Below are 22,297 nucleotides of genomic sequence, written 5' to 3' on the forward strand. Positions count from 1 at the left end.
CGCAGGTTTGAGACCCGCCTGGGCAGCGAGACCTCATCTCTACAATAAATCAGGCGCGGTAGTGCGCGCCTGTAATTCCGGCTACTTGGAAGGCTGAGGCGGAATCGCCGGAGCCCTGCAGGTCGAGGCTGCGGTGGCCGGGAGCGGCCACTGCACTCCAGTCTGGGCGACAGAGGGAGACTCCAACTCAAAAAAAAAAAAGAGTTCTTGGACACTCACTTCGAGGTCTATCCCAGTTCTAAATGTGCACAGGTACAACAGCAACTTTCTTAATTTGGATCTACTAAGTATAAATAGAAAATAATCTAACTGCAAATGAAAAAGAAATAAGACAGTAAAGAGTGAATATAATGAAAGAGGCTACCATATACCTGTTCTCCCACTAGGTGGTGAGGTACACTTAGAGCAGTAGTTCCCAACGAGGGATGCTTTTGCCCTACAAGGGACATTTGGCAATATCTGAAGATATTTTTGGTTGTCACAACTGTGAAGGAAGAGGAGGATGTGACTGGCAGCTGATGGGTAGAGGCCAGGGATACTGCTAAACATCCAAGAGTACACAGGACAGCTCCCACAACAAAAAATGATCTGAGCCTGGGCAACATACCGAGACTATGTCCCTACAAAAAACCCAAAAAATCAGCTGGGTCCAGTGGCACGTACCTGTAGTTCCAGCTCCTCCAGAGGCTGAGGTGGAAGGATCACCTGAGCCCAGGAGGTTGAGTCTGCAGTGAGCTGTGATCATGCCACCACACTCTAGCCTAGGCAACAGAGTGAGACTTCCAACTCAAAATAAATTTAAAAAATTAAAATAAAAAATAGATATGGCCCAAAATGTTAGCAATGCTGAGATTGAGAAACCTTGCCTTAGAGCTGTAGTTCCTGAACCCTCAGACGTTTTGAGAATCTGCAGGAAGGCATAGATCCACTCTCCAAAGGGAGCTTACATTCTAGCAACACTGCACAAACCAGGACAGGGTTTCAGAGACCTGCCGAGGCCAGTTTATGGGATCCTGAGTCCCAGGTGCTACAGCATCCTTTTTTTTGGAGTAGGAGTCTCACTCTGTTGCCCACGCTGGAGTGCAGTGGCACACTCACAGCCATCGCAGCCTCAACTTGTTGGGCTGAGGCAATCCTTCTGCCTCAGCCTTATAAGTATCTGGAACTACAGGCATGAGCTACGATAACCTCTATTTTTAAAAAAAATTAATCTACTCTTAATTGAGGCATGCCTGTATGGCAATTTGTCTTACATGTATCACATAAACTCACTCCTCAAAACCACTCTATGGACTAAGTACTACACACTTTACAGATGAGGGAATGGAGGCTGCCTGAAGTTAGATAACTTTTCAAAAGTCACTGAATTAATAGTGTTTAGAGCCAGGGTTCAGAGCTAGAGGCCAGGTTCTTTCAGTAATCTCACACTGCCCACCCCCTAGAATCCACAGATGTAAAAACAAGAACACCTGTGTTCCAGTCAGGAATTCAGGCCCCCAGCTGCATAAATGATTGGCAGTAAAAATTCCAGGTGCATGTCCAGGGCCTGCCAGGAGACACACATACACTCCTGCTGATGAGATTTCTCTGCCATCCCTGAGGACTCTCATTCACACTACCTCTTGGGCTCACCTATGTGCTCATTGGGTGCACAGGCACATTTCTGGCAACAAAATAGCACTAGGGAGAGGTCTTAGGCCATGGTCATGTTCAGCTTGGGACCGTACACTGGGGTCTGAGAAGGATGATGGGAAATCTTCAGGTATAACGTGACCACCTCTACTCTTGGAAGGGGGAAAAAAAGGGAAACCAAAAGACTCTGGAAAGTAAAGAGCCATGGCAAGGAAATGCCGAATCTCCCTTCTCCCTCTTATGGGGGCTTAAGATGCTTACAGTCCACTGGGAAAGAACCCAGGGGGGCTGGAGTTCTGGGCCCTGACAAGCATCCCAAACGCCATGCTCCTCCATCTGTTCAACAAACTGCCCTGTCACAGATGGGCTTGAGAGAGAGAAACAAAAGGGTCTGCTGTTTGGAGTTAAGGAGGAGTTATCTGCATTCTCTCACTGCACAGCTTGGAAATTTAGAGATTACAACTAAAAGATTATGCAGAAAGACACTTCATCCTTGATTTTTATTCCACGCCTTAGGCATCCCATATTCAGGTAAGAACATCCAACATTTACTGGGCACTTACTAAATACCAGGCACTCTGCCGAGAGGTCTACATTTATAACTCATGTATTTAGTCTTCACAATAACCCTGTTGTCTCCATTTTACAGATAAAGAAACCAAGTACAGGGAGGTAAAGTAACATGCAAGAGATTGCAAAGCCTGCAAGGGGTCAACCTGGGATTGAAACCAAGGCTGGTTCCAGTGTCCATCCTTTTAACCCTAGATACTGCCCCGCAGCAATGAAGGAGGCTTAATCTCAGAAATCTAGTCAATAACATACCTGGATGGCTCTCCTAATACCTATGTGTGTGTTTTCTCAAAATAAACTGTGCTATTTCAGTTACATCACACAATGGGGTTCATGGGCTACCTCCATGCCTGGCTCATTCCTAGGTCCCAAGGGGTTTGCTGAGCCTGGCATCTGGGCAGAACACCCCACACCTCACCTCCCTGTCGCTGCCTGAACCACCATGAAGGAACTCTACTGATCTCCTGGCTGCCTAGAGTCCTTCCTTTGACACAAGAGGGCATATACATTAAAAAGTACATATATGAATCGCATCTTATAAAGAGCCCAAGTTGCCTCCTTCCTATCCATTTCCCCAGCTCATTCCCCAGCCTCGCTTCCTTTACTTGCCAAACACAAAGCAGAAGAATCACTGTCCCATCAGTTACCTCCCATTACTGACTCAAAACCTGCCCACTCCTCCCACCCACACAAAAACGAGGCAGGGTTAAGCAATAAGGCAAGGAACCAAGATAAAGTTCTATGGAACAAGGGTGCAGACAGAGGGAAAAGCTTAACTACGCCCACTTCCCCTTTATTCTGTTTGCTTTCCTTCCACACCCCAGTGTTCCAGCTAAAAAGTTTTCATGTAACCCAAAGAAGAAAACCAAATTCGCTGATGTCAGAGGAACATCAGGGCTTAAAAGTTAGAATGAAACCTGCTGGATAATGAACAGTTTAGAAGTGTATACTTTCCCCTAATTACATATTGTTTATTTGGAAATACAACTTTGGTTATAATTAATCAGAAAGGAAGAACAGAGTACAGGAAAAGAAATACTGCCTACCTTGGTCTTTTTAACAGAGATATCTCTCTGTCTAGTTTGGATGTTTTGTTTGTTCTTCCACCTGCTTAAACCTGGTAAGGTAAGATGAAGAGACAAGAGTACTAGCATTCTTAAACACCTAATTCAGCCATTTTGGCTGACACAATAAGCAAGATTAATTAAATAGGTAAGGGAGACATAGATGGAAGACACCGATTGGCTATCTGCTATGATCCCAGCCAACATTCTCCAGGGGCCTCACCCAGGTACATTTACCTGGGCTGCTGGAGATCATGAGAATCCTATCAGTTTCTCTGTGGGCCACAGGAAAAGGATAATATAAGAACATGACACTAGCACAATGCTGGTCCAGGTCTCAATATAGGTAACTCAGCCCTGTAGATCTGAGCTGTTGGAATAGGGACAAGTTTGGGGAGCCTAAGTTTTAATAAGCACTATTAGGTGCCAGGCACAATACAAAATATATCACATTTACTCCTCACCACCATCCTGTTTGACAGCTATGAGCCTATTTCATAATCAAGGGAAACAAAAGGTAGAATAACTTATCTAATGCCACAGTAGGAGCTGTCCTGAGCCTGGAGTCAAGCAGACTTCTAATTCTACCAACTTAAACATAGTAACACAGAAAGTAACTGTGCAGAGGAGGGAAAAAAGAAAATACTGGTTGTATTCTAAATAACTAAGAAGTCAGAGAACTATGAAAAGTATCTATACCATGAGGATGTTTTACAGGCCATAGTGATAAGACATGACTTTTTAATGGTACTGATTTAGCTTCCTGGGTAGCAGACTACTACAGGTGAAATTCACCTTGCAAATCTAATAAGATTTCCTCTTATTCTTTATCTATTAACTAATTCCAAAAATACTGCTAAGTTACAAGATTAAAAGGAATAAAGATGAATCATTCAAAACATATTTTCAAAAACCTCTTCCTTCAATGTGCTTTGAAAATGAATACAAAAACATAACTTTAGATGATCTAATGAAACACAAGTCAAATGTAGAATGCAGACAAGATAGAGATGATAAATTCCAATGATCTTTGAGAGACAATGGATAAAAAAGAAAAGTAAGGCAGAAAGTAAAATTTCAGAAATGAAAGATTTTATTGAAAGAAAAACAGACAATGTGAATCAAAAAACAATTGCCAAGCTTACAACTGAAAAACAATTTAAAAAGAGTAAGCCAAACCTTTTCTGAACTCCAGGAAATACCTCAATTATACAATTTAAAAATAATTAAAAAACAAAATGATAGGCCACCCTCTTCCTTCCTTTGAAGACTAGTAGATCCAGTCATGTCTTGAGTCTTTAACAAGCATAACCTCACCTTTCAGCATGCATTCTTGACAGGGGCAATACTGCCCCCAAGAGGGGAAAAAAACAGATTTTAAGGTGAAAATAACGGCATTATTTTTTGGTATGAGCACAAATGTACATATAGTACATAAACAATCTATCTGTGGTATTAAAATTTCATGGGGTGATGTGATTAGAAAAAAACGTCGATGAAGGCTCCTTAAAAGAGCAATAATAAGAAATAAGCTGAGAAGTATGGCCTTACAAGAAATTCTGAGTTGGCTTTGCATCTTCTGATGCAATTCAGAATTCTAAAACACCTTCTTGAACTCACATGGGTTTCCAAACTAAAGGAACACAAAACGAAAGATACAAACGCTTGGTGGCTCTTGGCAAGGCAGTTGCAGGTAAAGGGAAAATATTTGATAATGCCTAAAGCAAAAAAAGTAAAGGAAGAGAAAAGGTCATTTTTCTATGAGGTTAATCATCTGCTGAGCTCCTGACACTAAAATGTAAACTGCCCCTAGAAAAGGGCGGCATATGGAGGTACAAAACTTACTTGCCTCTACAACTGCCACCTGCTTTCTGGCCTCCAAGCTGTAGACTCTAGGAGCCTTGCTCAGAACACACTGCATCTGCGGAAAGCCACACCCTCTTTATATGAAGATCAAATCAGAACATGTGAGCTCATAAATTGCTTTCAGGTGGCTATTTAAAACAAGCAAAAAAAGTGTTTACTTGGCACTTTTCCCTGTCACCAAAATTTCTGAGAAGCCAAAGCATTAATCGTCCACATTTCTCAAATCCCCAGACACAACCTAATCAATTCTGGAGTCTGCTAGCAGTGCCTCTACTGCTACAAAAAGGTTTTATTTCTAAGGTCCTAAAGGTAAAGGGAAGAACTAGAAGGCCAGCGGCTACCTTCCTGTCATTTCTTTGGTTAGTTCTGTTGCCCATGTGCACTGACACATACAAGGGAGGGACACAGGCCTAGGCTGAGTGCTGGGCTCAGAGGAACTCGAACCAACAGCGCGGGTGGCTGTCGCGAAAGAAGAAGGAGTAGGCGTGACACAGGTGCCCCGCCTTTCGGAGGTGGATCAGAGACCACAGGGAGTCGCCGAGGAGGGCAGAGAGGGGCCGAGGTGCCCTGCGATCACCTTCCAGCGGCTTCACGATCTGCAGCTTCTCGGGCAGGTAGGAACGACTGCTGAAGGACATGCCGGAGAAGCCGGTGAACTCGGAGAAGCGGGAGTGCGTGCCCAGGGACATGATGCTCTCGGTGGGCGTGAGGGAGCCGCTGCGCAGCTCGCCCTTCTCCGCCAGCTCCCGGAGCTTCCTCTCCTGCTCCTCCTCGAAGAACCGCCTCTCGGAGAGGTAGTTCTCCCGGCGGAGGGACAGCCGCCTCAGCGCCGTCTCCAAGTCGTGGGTGCCCGGGGTGCCCGGCGTCCCCGGCTTCTTACTCCGCTCGTGGTTCCTGGAAGGAGAAGCGGGCTTAAGAGTGGCAGGCCCGGCAGGGGGCGCCATGGATGCAAAGGTTTGACAATGTACAGCGGGGGACACTAGCCAGAGGCTGCGGTACTTTCTTCCCTCCACCCCCAAGCTAAGCAAGCAGCTGACATTTAGGCAAAAATGGGGAAGCAAATGCCTGCCCAAAAGAACTGCTCACCTTCTGTGGGTTGTTTTTTTTTTTTTTTTAGTTTGTTTGTTTTGTTGTTGTTTAAATGAAGATGAGGACTACGGTAGAATGAAAATGTGCATATACTAGCTCAAACTCAGCACCTGTAAACATCTCTCTCTGGATCCTTGAGGGACAAACCTTCTGCAGGTTGCTGGCTACCAGATGGGCAACTGGTTCAAGGGATGCTTCTCTCTCCTCTTGAAATCAAGGCTAAGAGCTCAACTCTGAACAAGACCAGCTCTGATCAAGAAGTTTCCTATCTGTCTTTCCTAATCAGTCCAGAAGAATCCATTTTATTAAGTCAGAGAAAAAGGGTGCACACTAAGTGACAATGTTGGGGGTGGGAGCTGTTCTACAGGGCTCAGAACAAAGAGTAACTGACCATTACTGAGGAAGGCTCATTCTGCAGACTCACAACTTGAAGGATCAGTGCTGGTTACCCTGGCACCCTGCACTCTACCTTCTGAAGCAAACCAGACTCTGGTCATGAAACAGAGAGCCTGAGTCCTCCCCAGCCTTTCCAAGTTATAAAGGGGTCACAAAACAGATGCCTATTCTGTATCCTAATAGTGAAGATTAATAGAAAAAATATTCATTAATCCTCTAGCAGACTTGCTGGTATCATCGCATTATATCTCTTTAAACTGGTTGAAAGTACCAAGGGTAACTATAAGATTAGTGGGTTGGTAGAACAGATTTGGAGAACTGTACGGTCTGTATTTTTTTTTTTTTTTGACAATTCCCATCAACCTCCTTTTCATGATTACTAAACTGGATTCAACTCATACTATTCCCTCTCCTCAAAACTGAAAAATAAAAACTCCCAGTTTGCTCACCCCAGGTCAGCTGCTTCTGCTTCTAGGATGATGCTGTTGGTCTTGTTGTCGAGGACAACATTCCCAACGTCGCTGCCGTAGAAGCTGGACCGGGGGGTGCTGACGCAGCTGGACAGGAGGGAGTTCATGGCCGAGGACTGGTTGGAACCAGGGATGTTCATGGGGGAAGGGGTCAGAGACCTCTGCTTGACCACCTGGTTGATGTTTCTCACCGTCTCAAAGACACGCTTCTGGTGCCTAGAGGGAACGCATAGCAACATCCATGAGCAAGCAAACACAGGAATGACCTTGGAGTTTAACCCTCCAAAAATTATCAGCTGAGAAGAAAAAAGGCACTTGGCCCATGACAAGCCCCCAAGTAGTCTCTGTCTTCTGCCCTCCATGTGCTTCTTAGGATGTTGGCTGCCTCCTCCACAGTGTGAAATCTGACAGACTCACATCCACTGAATCCAGGACTATAATGCAAGACTGTGGTGCAAAAGTGATACTACTTTTCAGGTCCTTAAAGCTTGACCTATAAATAAAAATACTTATGTGATATTCGTGTCTCCCCGTTGGGTTTTTTCTTTCATGATATTCACTAGTTCCAGGAGAGCAGTTTTCACTGCTTAGCATATAGTAAAGCTCAACTCGTATTTTTTAAAAAAAGACTTAAAATTAGTCTTACACTTCTATGATGAGATGATAAATACCTGATTTGTCTATTTTTAGAAACTGCTATTTCTAAGAGCAGAACTACACTTTATGCTGATTTGTTCCCTTTTAAAAAGAAAAGGAGAGGCAGGCATGTTTTTGTAACAGCCACTGTTCTGTCTACACAGTCTGGGTACAAAGAAAACATGACAAAACCTGCTCTACAGGTTCCTATAAACGCCTGGGGGTAAGCCAAGCAGAAGATCTGAAGTTAGGGAAGAGAGATGGTAGATCCCTACATGTATTCAGAAAGGGAACGTAAGCCTTGCACATAATCTAGAAGAGCCCTCTGTATCTAATACTGCACCACTATTTTTCTTTTCCTAATAGAATTTAAAAAATTTTTAAAGTGTCTTCCACAGAAAAGAAAGGTTAAAATGTGCAGCTATGTCAAGATAGAGCTTGTAGTAAGAGAGATAGGAAACACAAATCTCCTTTTCTGGAATTTTCTGGGAGTTCATAATTTGTGTTTAAGACCTAATGAGAGAACTAAGGGATGTAAGCTGTGTTCTATTATTTCTCTTAATCAGACCAAGAAGGATAATAGTTGCCAATGTTGGTGTCTGAGGCCCCACACTGCTAGTTTTTGAGCATCACAGGTCAAAAGCTGGTCTCTGGGAAGCTCAGAACTACAAAGACTGTCTGGTCATACGTGATGTCTGGAGACTCAGGCTCTTCCAACTGCAGCTCCTTGCGCATCGTTCCCTCGATCTCCGCTGCCAAGGAGTCCTGGGAAAAGTCAGAAGACACACGCCAAGTAAGTGGCAATTCAAATGCTCTGTCTCTAAAGGAGGCATGCAGCCAAGTGAGTGCTTGGAGAGTGAACTGAGGCATCAGAAACCCATAGATTTCACACAACACAAGGTCAACAGTATTCTCCATTGTTAGAGACCCTGGAGGAGCAATTGCCCAGGCAGGTTCTAAATGCAGCAGCACTGTTAGACACTGTAAATCCTTGGCTCACTGAGTGTAAAGCCCCTCTTCCTTTGGCCCAACCATGGAGCTGCAATTGCAGCCACAAGGAAGGATAGAGAACTTATGGAAGGAAGGAGGCATGTTCAGAATGATTGGGACAGGTGAACTTCCAAATACCTCTGAGCTTATGAACAGTCAGATATGGAGTCACAGCCGCAAAGACCACACTAAGCTACTGTCCTCCCAGCCTCCAGGGTTTGCCACACCCTTAGCTCATCCAGTACTCTGGCACGGAAGCCAGACCAAGGCCCTCAAACTTTGGCTCTGAGGCAAGCACTCTCCATCTCCAAAGGGCACTCTTTTTCTGCATTGGAGAAGTCTCCACATGCATGAACTGAGTTGTGGGCACTGTCAACTCTAGGCCTTTGCTCTCGTCCTCCCTGGCTTCCTGCAAGGGAAGCTCCTTCCCCACCAACTATCCACCTTTTAAGAACCTGCTTAACGTAGGAATGTAGGATTCCTATTTCCACTAGGAATCTTGCATTTCCTTCCAAGCAGACACCAAGCACATCAAGTCTTTGCTGCCTTCCTAAACAGTTCACTTATTTCTCTCTCCAGCAAAGTCATGAGCTTTGTGGGTCAAGGAAAGTGAGTTACTGATGGCTTCTCACTTTACCTATGGGCCAGATCCAAGCTGAGACTCAATAGTAAAGGCTGCCTGATGGGTGTCCCCTCTCCTGTACCACTACCATTCCTCATTGCATGAGATAGAGCCTAACAAACAAGCCTTCACACAATGCAGGTGGATGCCCATAGGACCAGGTGTGCATAGAAAAGTGCTTGCTGGACACCAAGAGGACACCCACATAGGACGAGCTAAAGGGAAGGGCTAAATACATGTTCACCAGCAGAACTTCCTGCAAATATGGGAGTGTCCCCTCTCTGCACTGGAGCACATGTGCATCCAGGAGCCACTAGCCAGGAGTGGCTAGTGAACACCTGAAATGCAGCCAGTGTGACTGAGGAAATGAATTCTTAATTATATTTAATTTTAATTGATTTTAACTTACATAGTCACATGTGGCCAATGACTTCCCAACAGACAGCACCTGGGACTCTAGGACACTCACCTCCATGGTCCCACAGTCCACAGGACACTCCAATCTGGAGGTGGGAACCAACTGAGAGACTCCACAGGAGCCAGCAGGAAGCTAGGTTGAGCTAGTGGGTTTGTTTTCAACTCTTATTCACAAATATGCAATTTCACTGAGTAATTATTGCCCACAGATTGCCACTAAACTAAGTCTGGTAAAGGGCTTCCCCAGGTGAGTCTGACACCTTTTAAACCAGCTTATTTCTTTAATCTTGTTATTCACCATATAATTTACATTCAGAGTTCTACAATATCAAAAGGAAGGGACTTTCATAAACCTTAAGGAAAATGAAATTACGATAGCTAGCTCTCCATGTACCCAGGTTCTACATCCTTGAATTCAACCAACCTCAGATGGACAATTCAGGAAAATAATAATAATATAAATAAACAACCAATACAGTATAAAACTATTCGCATAGCATTTCTCTTGTACTAGGTATTGTAAGTAATCTAGTGATTAAAGTATATGGGAGGGTGTGCGAAGTTTATACACAAATACTATACTATTTTATGCCAGGGACTTGGGCACCAGAGGATCTTGGTATCTGCAGGGGGTCATGGAGTCAATTCCCCATGGATATTGAAGGAATATTGTAATTTCAAAGCTATGCTGGGATAAAGCCGCGAGTAAGCTATGTGACTTTTTTGGCATGATCTTCTTTCTCTCTCTTCTGGTAATCTACAGAGAGCTGTGGACCCCTTTTCAGAATAATTTTTTTTTTCCAATCAGGGGTCTCACTGTCACCCAGGCTGGAGTGCAGTGGCATAATCATGGCTCACTGTAGTCTCAAACTCCTAGGCTCAGGTGATCCTTCCACTTCAGCCTCTTGAGTAGCTGGGACTACAAGTGTGTGCCACTATGCCTGGTTAATTTTATTTATTTATTTATTCTGTAGAGATGAGGTCTCTATATTGCCTAGGCTGGTCTCGAACTCCTGGGCTCAAGTAATCCTCCTGTCTTGGCATTCAAAAATGCTGGGAATATAGGTATAAGCCACTGTGCTCAGCCATAGAATAATATTTTTAATGAAAAAAATTATTAGGATTACAAAGGAAGGCAGTTATTTATCAATATAACAACGTTTGTGTTCTCTATACTAGGGGACTCCCAAAAGCCCCCAGAATTATTTTTTGGAGGGTAGGTCCCTTATAGTACAGGATTCCCCTGCTAGGTAAGTGTTCTAGGAACTGGTATCAGTGTACCAGCTGGCATTGTTGTGAGAAGCTGCGTTTGGCTTCAGTGAATTTTTTTTGGAGATTCTTTAAATATATTTGCCCATTTCATGATGGGTGATTTACAAGCGTACCTGCCCACACCATGCTGAGTGCTCAGCAGTTTTTGACCAAAAACAACATGGCCCTCAGGCCCCACCCTCCCTATTAACCTGATCTCACTGCAAGAGACTTTTTGTTTCCCTGGATGAAAAAAGTCCTCAAAAAGAAATGTTTTGCTGATGTGGAAGAGACAAAACAAAAAAATGGCAGAAGTACTAAAAGGCATCAAAATTCATGAGTTCTAAAACTGGAACAGTGGGAAAAAGCATCTCGATAGGTACACTGCATCAAATGAAGAGTATGGAACAGTGGGAAAAAGCATCTCGATAGGTACACTGCATCAAATGAAGAGTAATGTGAACGTGATGGAAGTTTAAACATACAAGAATAAATACACAGTTTTTAATAAATTCCAGTGTTTTTTTGGGGGGGTCCTCCTCATATAAAATATATAGTTTCAGGACTGTTAATTACTGTTACTGTGACATGGAGATCAGCTTCAGTGTTATTATGAGGCATCTGTAACAACTAAAATGCGCCACAAAATACCTGTGACTTCTACCGATGGCAAAGTCACAAGCAGTGATAATATCACTATGGCTCATCGTCAACCTTCATAAAGAAGGTAAATACTGAATACAGTTAGGGGTTAATGAAAATAGAGATAATGTTCCCTCAAAGTTCACAAGCCCCATGAGTTTAGTCTGTGGCTCACAGATTAAGAACTCCTGCCATAAGGCAAGAGAATCGGGAACCCAGTTAAGTAAAAACTGCTAGTCGCTGTTTTATTCAGCAATCAGAATGGCTGGGAGCAAAAGAGGCAGATCTGGGCGTTCTGTATGGTGCAATCTTTAGATTGCTTTAAATACGTTTAATGCATAATGCACTTTAAAAATAGCCATCTTCAAAAATTGGGCTGCGCCAACAGCTACAGGAAAAGGCAAACAAAAACTTTACCTCAGCAAATATGAAAGCTGAGGATCCCTCCAGAAGAAACTGAAATGCAAATTTTCAGTTCAGCTTTTCTTATGCAATGTTTCATTTTCAAAGACAGGTCTGTCCTTGAGAGTGATAAGAAGCCAGAAAGGAGGGAAATGAGGAGAAGCCAGGAAGGAGCCTGCAGAGTTGCACAGGGCAGCGTGTGAGCCGTAGTTAGTGGTTGGTTGGGAAACTTAGGGGACTGAAGGTTCTTTGCTTCTATTCTGGGAATCTTGGAATCACTGGATCACCCATCTGCCCTCTGGAAAGTTGATTATTACTTAAGTGTCTTTCTTTTTTGTTTCTCTTCGATTTCAACCAAGTTTCTTGAGGTCGGGCAGGTGTAAGATAGTTCTACCCTCATTTTGATTTGCGAAAACAAAGAAGAGATCAAGATTCAGGGAAAGTGGACCAGACAAGGAGCGGGAGTGGGGGAAAGTATCTGCAGGGGTCACAATGAGAGGCTGAAGGGATGGAGCTCCAAGGAAAGGCCAAGTTCAGAAGGGACCAAATTTCACAAATGTTTGTTCAGCCATCCACTCCTATCTCATTTTGGGGGGAGTTTCTCTCAAAAGCTCTTCTCTCCTCAGAGAGAATTTGGTGTTTCATCAAACCATGGAAATAGAGCCTGAATATAAAGGAGATCTTGGGAGTTTGTTCTTCAGACTGTCTGTCTGTCTGTCTGTCCGTCTGTCCATCCATCATCCAGATGTAATATCTTATTTTTTTTTTTTGAGTTGACGTCTTACTCTGTCGCCCAAACTGGAGTGCAGTGGCACGCTCCCGGCCACCGCAGCCTCGACCTGCTGGGCTCCGGTGATCCTTCCACCTCAGCCTTCCAAGTAGCTGGAACTACAGGCGCACGCTACCACGCCTGGCTATTTTTTAATTTATCGTAAAGACAAGGTCTCACCAAGCTGCCCGGGTGGGTCTCAAACCCGCAGACTCAGGCAATCCACTTGCCTCGGCCTCCCAAAGTGCTGGGATTACAGACTGAGCCACAGAGGCCGGCCCCGGATGTAATATCTATTAAGCGTTTACAATTCTACAACAGACCAAGTGCTAAGCTAGGTACAGAGTACTAAAAGGAAGAGGGGAAAAGGTGACAAATTACAGTCCCCTCCTTTCAAGGGACACTAGTCTGGTAGAAGATAAAATGAGTAAGCTCATTCTCCTGTAACGTTTCCTTACAGGGAAATGACCAGCCAAGGAGTTCAGCCCTGTGTTGTCCAACTTCTACAAGGAGATTAACTTCCTGCTAATAAGTCAGAAAAAATCAGGTACAGACCGAGTAATCCCTTAGCCAAAGTACCTGGGAGGAATGGTGTTTTGGATTTTATTTTGAATTTTGAAATATTTCCAAAATAACATGCTGGCTGAATATCCCTAATTTGAAAATTCAAAATATATAATGCTCCAATGACCATTCCTTTGAGCATTGTGCTGGTGCTCCAAGAGTTTTGGATTTTGAAGCATTTCAGATTTTGGATTAGGGATAGTTAACCTGTATAAGTCAGATCTTCCAAATACCTAAGGTTCCTACTAGATCAAGTTCTTACTAAATTTATTTCTTAAAGGCAGGAGTAAAAAAGACAATAGATTTATAGGAATGGAAAAAGCAAAAAATAACTTGTCTTATGTAGCTAAGAAATCACCAGTTCAGCTCAAGTGTCCTTGACTAAGACCCAAGTCCAAGCTGCAGGATGAGAAGCTAACTGTAAAGCCCCAAATCTAGCAGCCATAATGTCAGTTGCCACCTTCCTATCACCAGGACCCCTGCTGCTCCCGGCTGGAAAGAAAGCACCAACTCACCATGGGAAACAGGCCCAGAGAGTGGTAGCGCCGGGACGTGGTGTTAGGCATGGTTTTGTTCCGGAGGTTCTTCAACTCCTCCTGTGCCTCGTGAAGCATCTCCATGCACTCTGCGTACTTGTCCTCCAGCTCACGCAACTGCAGAGACCAGGAAAGATGCAGAGGGTGAGGATCTCCTGAGCACCCAAGTATGTACATGTTTACCTACCCAAGAGCCAGGAAGATACAGTTACCTAACAGAGCCCCCAGCATGGGGAACCCGCTGCCCTGTGGGCCTTTGACCAGATAACAAAGAGTCCTCAAGTTTGCTTTTGGGGGCAAGCTTACAAACTCAGAAATCTAAAATACTAACAATGGACAACTGAGATAAAACCAACTTTAAACAAAAGAAAAAGCAAATCGTCACACCCGCACATCTGTGAAAGAGGCTCCTCTCAGGGTGCTCTGTGTTACGGGGTGTCACTTATTTGAACATCTGTGGGAGTCTGCCCGGGCAGGTTCGTCTGGTATGGAACCCAGCCTCCCAACTGCTCACAACCAGTGACAGGGTCCATGGGCACAGAATCAAGGGGCACCCAGGAACTACTTTGTGGGTAAAAACGAAATTAAATTCAGTATAAAAACGGTTACAAAGATGAACGTGACCAAAGCTGTCAAGGGAGGCTGATCCACCTTCATTGCCATCAGAGGCCCTGTAAAAAGGAAGGAGAGATGCTCACCTCGGCTGTGAGCTGCCGCTGGGCATCTTTAGCAGCCCCCAAGTGCTGGACGAGTTCTTCATTTTCCACTGCGCACTAAAATGTGGCAAAGATACATCATCTTCTAAGATACTTAGCTAGTTCAATGTTATTCCCTCTTATTACCTTATCTGTTACGATCTCATCTCTTCCTACAATGAGATGCTTATCTTGCACTGGAACAGAATTTTGTCTTTTATATAATTTTGAAAGCAAAGTCTTTCCCATATCCATATTTATTCTTTATAGTTACCCCCGCCCCCACCACCATCTAGCTAGTTCTCCAGAAGCATTTCACCCCATGCTTATGGCACAGTCCTAATGCCTAACAAGGGAAATGAAACTGATTTCGCTGCTTTGTCTTAAATCTAAAGGTGACATTATATTGCTGCAGAACATAGTACACTGTGTAAAAACAAATACTAGACTAGCTGATTCATAAGTTAAATTTTAAAACTCCACATTTACATCTTTTTAACTAATTCTACTAATTTGCAGATTATCCTTAGGAGATAAGAAGCCACAAATAAGATCCCTTGCCAATTCAGGGTGATGAGTCTTATACCACAGGATCCACTAAGTTTTTTTTCTCCAAAGGGGCAGCACAAACTCTTAAGATATGAAATTAAAGGGCACAGTCTTCTGGAGTAAATGCCCCTTCCCCATCTCGGCACGACTATTTTGTACCAGCCAGAGAAGCAGAGAAGCCTTACAGCTTTTGCCTTTTTCTGCAAATCAACTATTTGCGACAGCAGGTGTGTGATTTCTTCTTGCTGGCGGGCAGCATCTTCAGTCTTCTTGGCCAGTTCCTCTGAGATACTAGCAATCTGGACATTGGCATCCCCTTTGACAAAGAAACCACAATCACAAGAGTAAGTCAGAAAACCACACACGCAGACCCAGAGAGAATGGTTTCTTTGTGATTTGCATAAGAAGAAAACATCTATATTACCGACCATCTTTATTACTGAGGGTGTGGGTGGGGTACAGGAAGTGGAAAGTGTGCAGAAAGAAGGAAATCATAGTGATCATTTCACCACAGGGGAAGCAAAATGACTTCTTCAAGACTCAGTCATGAGAAGAAACCTGGTTCCGGAACTGTTGCTTCTGGGCTCAGTATGGGGACCCAATCCCACCAACCAAGGCTGTCTCCCCAGAGCAAATCAGATGGGCTCTGGGAATCACCCAGGAGGTGCCACACCAATCATGGGTGCTTCCGGCCAAATCCCCATGAACCACACGTGAGCAAATCAACGTTTCTACAGGAAACCCTGCTGCATCCTGTTCTAGAAAGTAACTACCAACAGTATGCATATAATTCCCTTTGAGTTTTCAACCCATATTCAGAGCCATAACTCATTTTACTAGGTTTGAACATGGGGTTTTCCTTTGCTTAGTATTTTGCTCTTTTGTCTTAACTTGTAAATTTATCACAGAGAGGGAAGGGAAAGTATTTATTTGCAAAACTGAGAACCCTGGCCTCAACTTCCACAAATCAAATTACGAGCAACAAGTAGTTTTTCCACACCTTGAGCACAGGTTTCTGTAGCTGGGCCTAACTTAGGTATTAAATAATTCCAATATTCAAGTTAAAAGCCAGAATTAAAGTTGAATATCTATCTCAGTAAGAAATTGTGATAATGTGCAGCTGACAGCCTAGCACCCAGTTCATAAATGGGGAGGAAGGTACCACACAAGGCTAAAGGAGAACTCTAGTTTTAAGAAAAATGCCAGTGACCCACAGGCTGATGAGGAGGCTGCACTTTATCTAGGGTGATGCAAATCTGTCTAATCATAATGACAGCAGATGAAGGACAGTAAAAAGAGGGGGCAGGGGATGCAGAGGGTGAGTCAGGGACATACTCAGCTCCTTCACGCAGTCGTTGACAAGTTGCTGTTCCTTCTCCTCATAGGTGATGGTCTCTGTCTTCAGCTGGCAGGCCTGTGAACAAGACCCAGGTCAGAGGCCTCGTATTCACACTTGGCCTGGTGGGGCAGGCAAGGGCTGAGGCATGGAGCAAGGCTAACTTGGGTTTGGGAAGCCACCCACAGCATCTCCCCACCTGTCACCCTTGGCTGCCTCAAATACAGAAAGTCAATCTGAATTTCCTGCTTAGTTAATGGACACGCACGCTGAAAGCTGAAGAGCACACACCACTAGAGGGCGCCACACAAAGCGCTTGGCACAAAAGAGATATAGCACACTGCTGAAAACACCATTAAGCACTGCCATTGTATCAGTCTGTCTATTCATTTGTGTCTATCCCGGCTCATGGACATGAACACTTTGTGACCCTCACAGTGCCTAGGCCATTTCCCCACCAGGCATTTGAAGGATAACTACACAAGAATGACTGACGTTTACCATGCACCTACTACATGCCAGGCACTGAACCATGAGGTTCTTCTGAGTTGGAGTTAAACCTATTGTGTTCGGCTTAATAAGACCAAGTTCTAACATGAAAGCATTAAAATACAGAAGGCCAAGTGCTATCCCAGGACTCTGAATTCTAGGACTCTGGAAAACTTGCTCAAGCTGAAAAGATGGGCTGATAAAGATCTGAAAGCCCAAAGAAAATACCCCAGTTAGAGATGAGTGTCTCTGAGCCCTTGGGTCTTGGACCCAGAGAAACACTACACTTCTGAGGACAGTGGTGGGGTAGCAGAAATCTATAGATGGGATCAGATTGCTTCAACTAGCTCTGGGTGAAGATTCTGACTGGGCTGAATTGCTGGGTGCCAGGCCTGGAGCATTTACCTGGGGCAGGTACTAGAAGGGAGACTAAACAGAATGGGGAACACTGGGCTGTAGTCTTGCTCAGTCACTGGCTGGCAGAGGAAACTTGTGCAACCTTCTGGGTCAATCTGGGCTTATGCTTCCCATCAATAAATGAGGGGTTGGAAGAGGTGAAGTCCAAAAGAATATGACTGGCAGAAGAGCGTCTTGTTCACACCAGATGTGAAGATCTTTCTGACATGTGGGCAAGTTCAAGGTGACAGACAGTCTGTCCTATTGGAGGGGCTTTGAGACCCCTGGGGCAGGCCAAGATGGGCACACCACTCAAACCTAGCAAACACGGACCTGATAAATGGGGCCATACTGTATCACACCACACCTCTGGCTAGAGAACATAAACTCATCACTAATTAAGACAAATAGTACTAAATTTGCAGGCATCAGTGTTTCTAGAGTGGGGCAGTCAGTGGGTGAAGGGGAAAAACATGGTGCTTAGAGACACAGACTTGCAAATCCTGGCTTTGTCACTAACTCACATGACCTTGGAATACCAAAACACCTAGCAGTCTGGGTTCTGCTTGTCTCACTGTAAATGAGAATGGAAGTAACCAGTGTCAGCCTTGTGGTAAAGACTAAAAAAAATAAATGTGGGCAAAGTACCTGGCATAATGCCTTGCCAGTAAGAAATACTCAAAACCACGAGTTCCCAAGTTGCCTCAGTTCAACCTTTCAAGTTAATTGTGTAAGACTATGGCTCTAAGTTTCCTGTGTACTATTTCTTAGGACATAACTGATCTGCAGTAATATGAAGTTGTGGGTGGGTTTCTCCTCAGGTACTGGAGTCAAAGCTGGAAAATACCATGAGAAGACCTCACTGCGGGAGGGTTTGCAACCCTTCCCGGTCCACACACTGCATCATCCACCAAGTTCACCTGCCCCAGCCCAGAAGGTGTGTGTTGTGCTAGAAAGCAGTGCCAGCACACAAAGGAAGCACATCTGCTCAGCGCTCGGTGCAGCTCTTCTACAGACTGTCACCTCTGAGAAGAGCACTGTAACCATGGCTAATCTTGCTAGATAACGCAAATGGGGCCACCTCCCCTCTAGCACCTCACCTCGGATCGAAGTACAACATTCTCCTCTTCAAGGTCTTTCAGCTTCTTTTGAAGAGAATCCAAATGAAAGTAATTCTGGACTGAGGAGGATGACTCATTCCTCTTCAACCTGAGGGAGAAAGTACACTCAGTCTAGAGAGACACTTCTTCCCACCACCTGGCAAACCACGTGGAGACACAAAGAAAGACTGTTTCAAAGAAAGTTCACCATGGGACTTGTAGGAGCGGCAATGACCCATCCTGCTCTCCCAACCCCAGAAGACAGCACTCCCCACACCCCAAACACAGGTTCACCACCACTTTGGACCTATATCCCAGTCCTTTATCCACAATTCACAGTTGTCACATGAGTCTGGGAGTTTGATACTCATAATTCATTTCTATGTGCCAAGAACTGTTTGAAGCACTCTGCATGCATTAACGCAATTAATGATCATAGCCCTATGACCCAAGTACTACTGTTATCTCCACTTTACAAATGGAGAAAACAAGTACAGAGGTTAAGTGACTTGGCAAACAGCATGCAGCTAGGAAGCCGCAGAGCTGAGATCTGAGCCCAGGCCATTGAGCTCTAGAGTTCATACTCCCAACATGAGATTCTGCTGACTCTTGGAGAACTCCCCATGCTTTCTGTCCCAAGAACCCACCACAGTCCACTGGCTCCAGAGCCCTGAATTTCCTCCTAGCAGTGCCTAACCTGTTACCTATTAACAAGCCAGTGCAAATCAATCTAAACTGACAATGAGCAATAAGACCCAGGAAAGGGAAAACTAAAAACCTGTCCTTCTATGTCCCACTAAAATAGTAAAATCAATCTGTCTGAGCCACTTGGGATGCTTGGTCTGGAGAAGGCTGAGAGCACCTGACCTGCATTGCTGGTGAAGGTGACCCTGCCTAGGTGACTCCAAGAACATCAATGGCAGCCAGCCTGGGCTCTGGCCTCCAGAAATGCAGTGGAGCCTCGGGTGACTTACGGGGTTGAACAAATGGACTCGGGTTCACTCTCCTCCGCAGCACTGGTGTAGAACTGAAGCAGCTCATCCTTCATGGACAGCTCATGCCGGAGCTGAGACACCTACATGAACACATTCAGGGTCCATTGCTTGCTACCCAGAAGGTAATTCCGTCCCTACTCATGCTCAAATACTTAATACGTAGCAACAACGATTTTTAAATCTCTCCATTGAAGATTAAGGTATTTAACGAACTTCATGCTATTCAAAGAAGGGCTGTATCTGTTCCCATTTAAGAAAAACGTGATTACTTTTAGGTAGAAGCCCCTCTGTCTAAACTAATAATTTTTACTTTGGTAAAGAGATGAACAGAGAGGGGACCAGAAGGCTCTAGAATGATGGCTAGGGGGATGAAACTGCACATGGGCCTTGGGAGTAGCCAGATGACCTGCTGGGAAAATGGCCAGAAAAATGGATCATGTTACCAAGTGAGAGAAGAGGCCATTCCCGTATACCAGAACCAAATCCCATTCAGAACTGGATCCTGAAAATGCCAGCTCTGGATGGGCCAGTACAAGCAGCTTGTCAGCCCCTGCTCTCACACTTGGACAACCACACAGCAACCAACCACCCTACGATGAACCTTCACAGAGCTCCTGGTCAAGCTCTGCCAGACCTTGTACCTTATTCAATGTTCACTGGATAGGAACTTCAGATACAGGAATTCACTGGAAAAAGAACAGTTAGAGTGATAGGAAAGAAGCTAAGTAGGGCCTGGCTCTAAACTTCTAATCCTTGTCTGAGCAGCCCCATCTGACTCCATCCACAGAACCCCTCTTCCTGGAAGAAAGAGGTAACACCATCAGTAACTAGCCATACTGACTCTTACTAAGATGGTTTTGCAAATCACATTGACATATGTAAGTTTTTGTTTGTTTGTTTGGTTGGTTTGGTTTGGTATTTTTAGACACAGGGTCTCACTCTGTCTGCACTGGCACCAACATGGCTCATTACAGCCTCAACCTCCTGGCCTCAATCAATCCTCCTGCCTCAGCCTCCTGAATAGCTGGGACTACAGGCATGCACTACCATGCCCAGCTAATTTTTTTTTACTGTCTTGTAGCAATAAGGTCTCACTATGTTGCTTAGGCTGGTCTTGAACTGCTGGCCTCAAGTGATCCTCCTGCCTTGGCCTCCCAAAGTGTTGGAATTACAGATGTGAGCCACTAATGTCCAGGCCTATATATACTTAGAAGTTTTAAAATAAACTTGTGCTGTAAAATTATTTACTTGTTTTACCATTCAGGACTATGGAACTAGTGCTAAAAACAAGAATCACAATTATATTTTAATTCTTTCTTGTTTCTGGACTTGAAGGTCTATGGTTTACTGCAACTTACCTACACTACACAATGAATGTATTGCCAATTTTATGTGCATTAAGGTTTTAGCTTCAATTGCTAGACTGGTAATTTAATAGTATGCCATTTGTGACCCGCCTGGGCAACTTGGTGAGACCTTATCTCTATAATAAATCAAAAAATTAGCCAGGCGTGGTTGCGCGCGCCTGTAGTTCCAGCTACTTGGAAGGCTGAGGCGGCAGGATCACCGGAGCCCAGCAGGTCAAGGCTGCAGTGGCCGGCTGCGGCCACTGCACTCCAGTCTGAGTGACAGAGTGAGACTCCAACTCAAAAAAAAAAAAGCCAAAGGGGAACACATTATAGTTCTCAAATTCAAATCTTTTCCAAGGGGAAAAAAAGGCATCTCTACTCTCAGAGTCAGATGCTCTTTGTATGAGGTGAGGTTTGTCTCAAGCAAGGAGTGTATTGTGAAGAAGCTGATGGATGACCATTTGCTGGTGACTGGGTGGCATGTCGCTCTTGCTCAGAAGGTATTGAGAGGGAGCCAGGGTGACCTGCATGCTTTCTCCCCAGTCACCTGGAAGAAGGGAAATTCAGGTCATGACACAGGGGACAGAGAATGCAGGAATCAGTACAAGTTTATTTCTCCTAGTATTCTGCCTTATCATCTTTTAAAGAAAACCTAGGATTAAAACTTTTCTTCTATAGTGGGAATGATACTGCATCTTATTAAAACAAACATCAAGCCCAGACAACAGTGTACCAGGAATAGCTTTAAAGAGGAAAAGTTTAAACACATCTTAGGGACTGAACAAGGACATCCTCTCCCACTAAGCAAGTTTCTGATACAAAATAAGGGAGAAGAAACAAGGAGGAGAGTCCTCACAGTTAATATTCACTAGTAAAAGGACATTTAGAGAGATAGGAAAGAAGCTATGAAGTAGAGTATGGTTCTACGTTTCTAATCCTTGTTCTAGCAACCCTGTCTGACTCCACAGCTGCCCTCCTTCATCCACATCACATCCCTTCCAGAACATTAGTGTCACTCCTCTTGAACCTAGGTCCCTTGAATATAAGCCTAAAAGTTTCATGCCCTTCTTCTCACCACCAATATCCATCAGCCAAGAGTTATATCATGAAAATAATAGGGTTTCTGTCATGAAAACAAAAGGCGATTTTTTGTTTTGTTTTACACACAAAAAAATATATTGTCACAATGAATATGAATTGCCTCTGCATGTGAGCTGGTCTCCTAATGGGGCTCTTCTCCAGCTGCCCACACCCAGCACGACTCAGGAGCCCCTACTCGTTGTTTTGTTACCCTGTGTGCATTTTTACCAAGCATGCAGTGTCTTGATCAGTCTACATAGTTAGCATCTGAACACTTGGAGGACAAGGACTGTGGCTGACCCAATACATCCAGTCTGCCCATGCAACAGGGCACTAAGGGCCTAATGGCCAACTGAAGTCCGTGACTACTCTGAGCAGGCCCGTCAACACTT

The 22,297-nt window shown here is 44.4% G+C and overlaps 1 protein-coding gene across 7 annotated transcripts in view; it reads right to left on the reverse strand.

Annotated features, from left to right (window-relative positions):
* Positions 1–22,297, reverse strand: part of TRAK1 (trafficking kinesin protein 1) — a 132,874-nt gene that overhangs the window by 17,329 nt on the left and 93,248 nt on the right. For all 7 annotated transcript variants that reach the window (XM_021717816.1, XM_021717813.1, XM_008068552.1 and 4 more), the window contains 9 exons: positions 19,456–19,556; positions 18,482–18,590; positions 16,496–16,574; positions 15,346–15,476; positions 14,615–14,689; positions 13,896–14,033; positions 8,412–8,488; positions 7,067–7,303; positions 5,710–6,026 (listed from right to left, as the gene is read on the reverse strand). In XM_021717816.1, the coding sequence (XP_021573491.1) occupies positions 5,710–6,026; positions 7,067–7,303; positions 8,412–8,488; positions 13,896–14,033; positions 14,615–14,689; positions 15,346–15,476; positions 16,496–16,574; positions 18,482–18,590; positions 19,456–19,556 (1,264 nt within the window). The remainder of the gene's footprint in view (positions 1–5,709; positions 6,027–7,066; positions 7,304–8,411; positions 8,489–13,895; positions 14,034–14,614; positions 14,690–15,345; positions 15,477–16,495; positions 16,575–18,481; positions 18,591–19,455; positions 19,557–22,297) is intronic.

Source organism: Carlito syrichta, unplaced genomic scaffold, assembly GCF_000164805.1.
Source record: "Carlito syrichta isolate Samal-C Ts95f unplaced genomic scaffold, Tarsius_syrichta-2.0.1 Scaffold311198, whole genome shotgun sequence".
In the NCBI taxonomy this organism is placed as follows: Eukaryota; Metazoa; Chordata; class Mammalia; order Primates; family Tarsiidae; genus Carlito; species Carlito syrichta.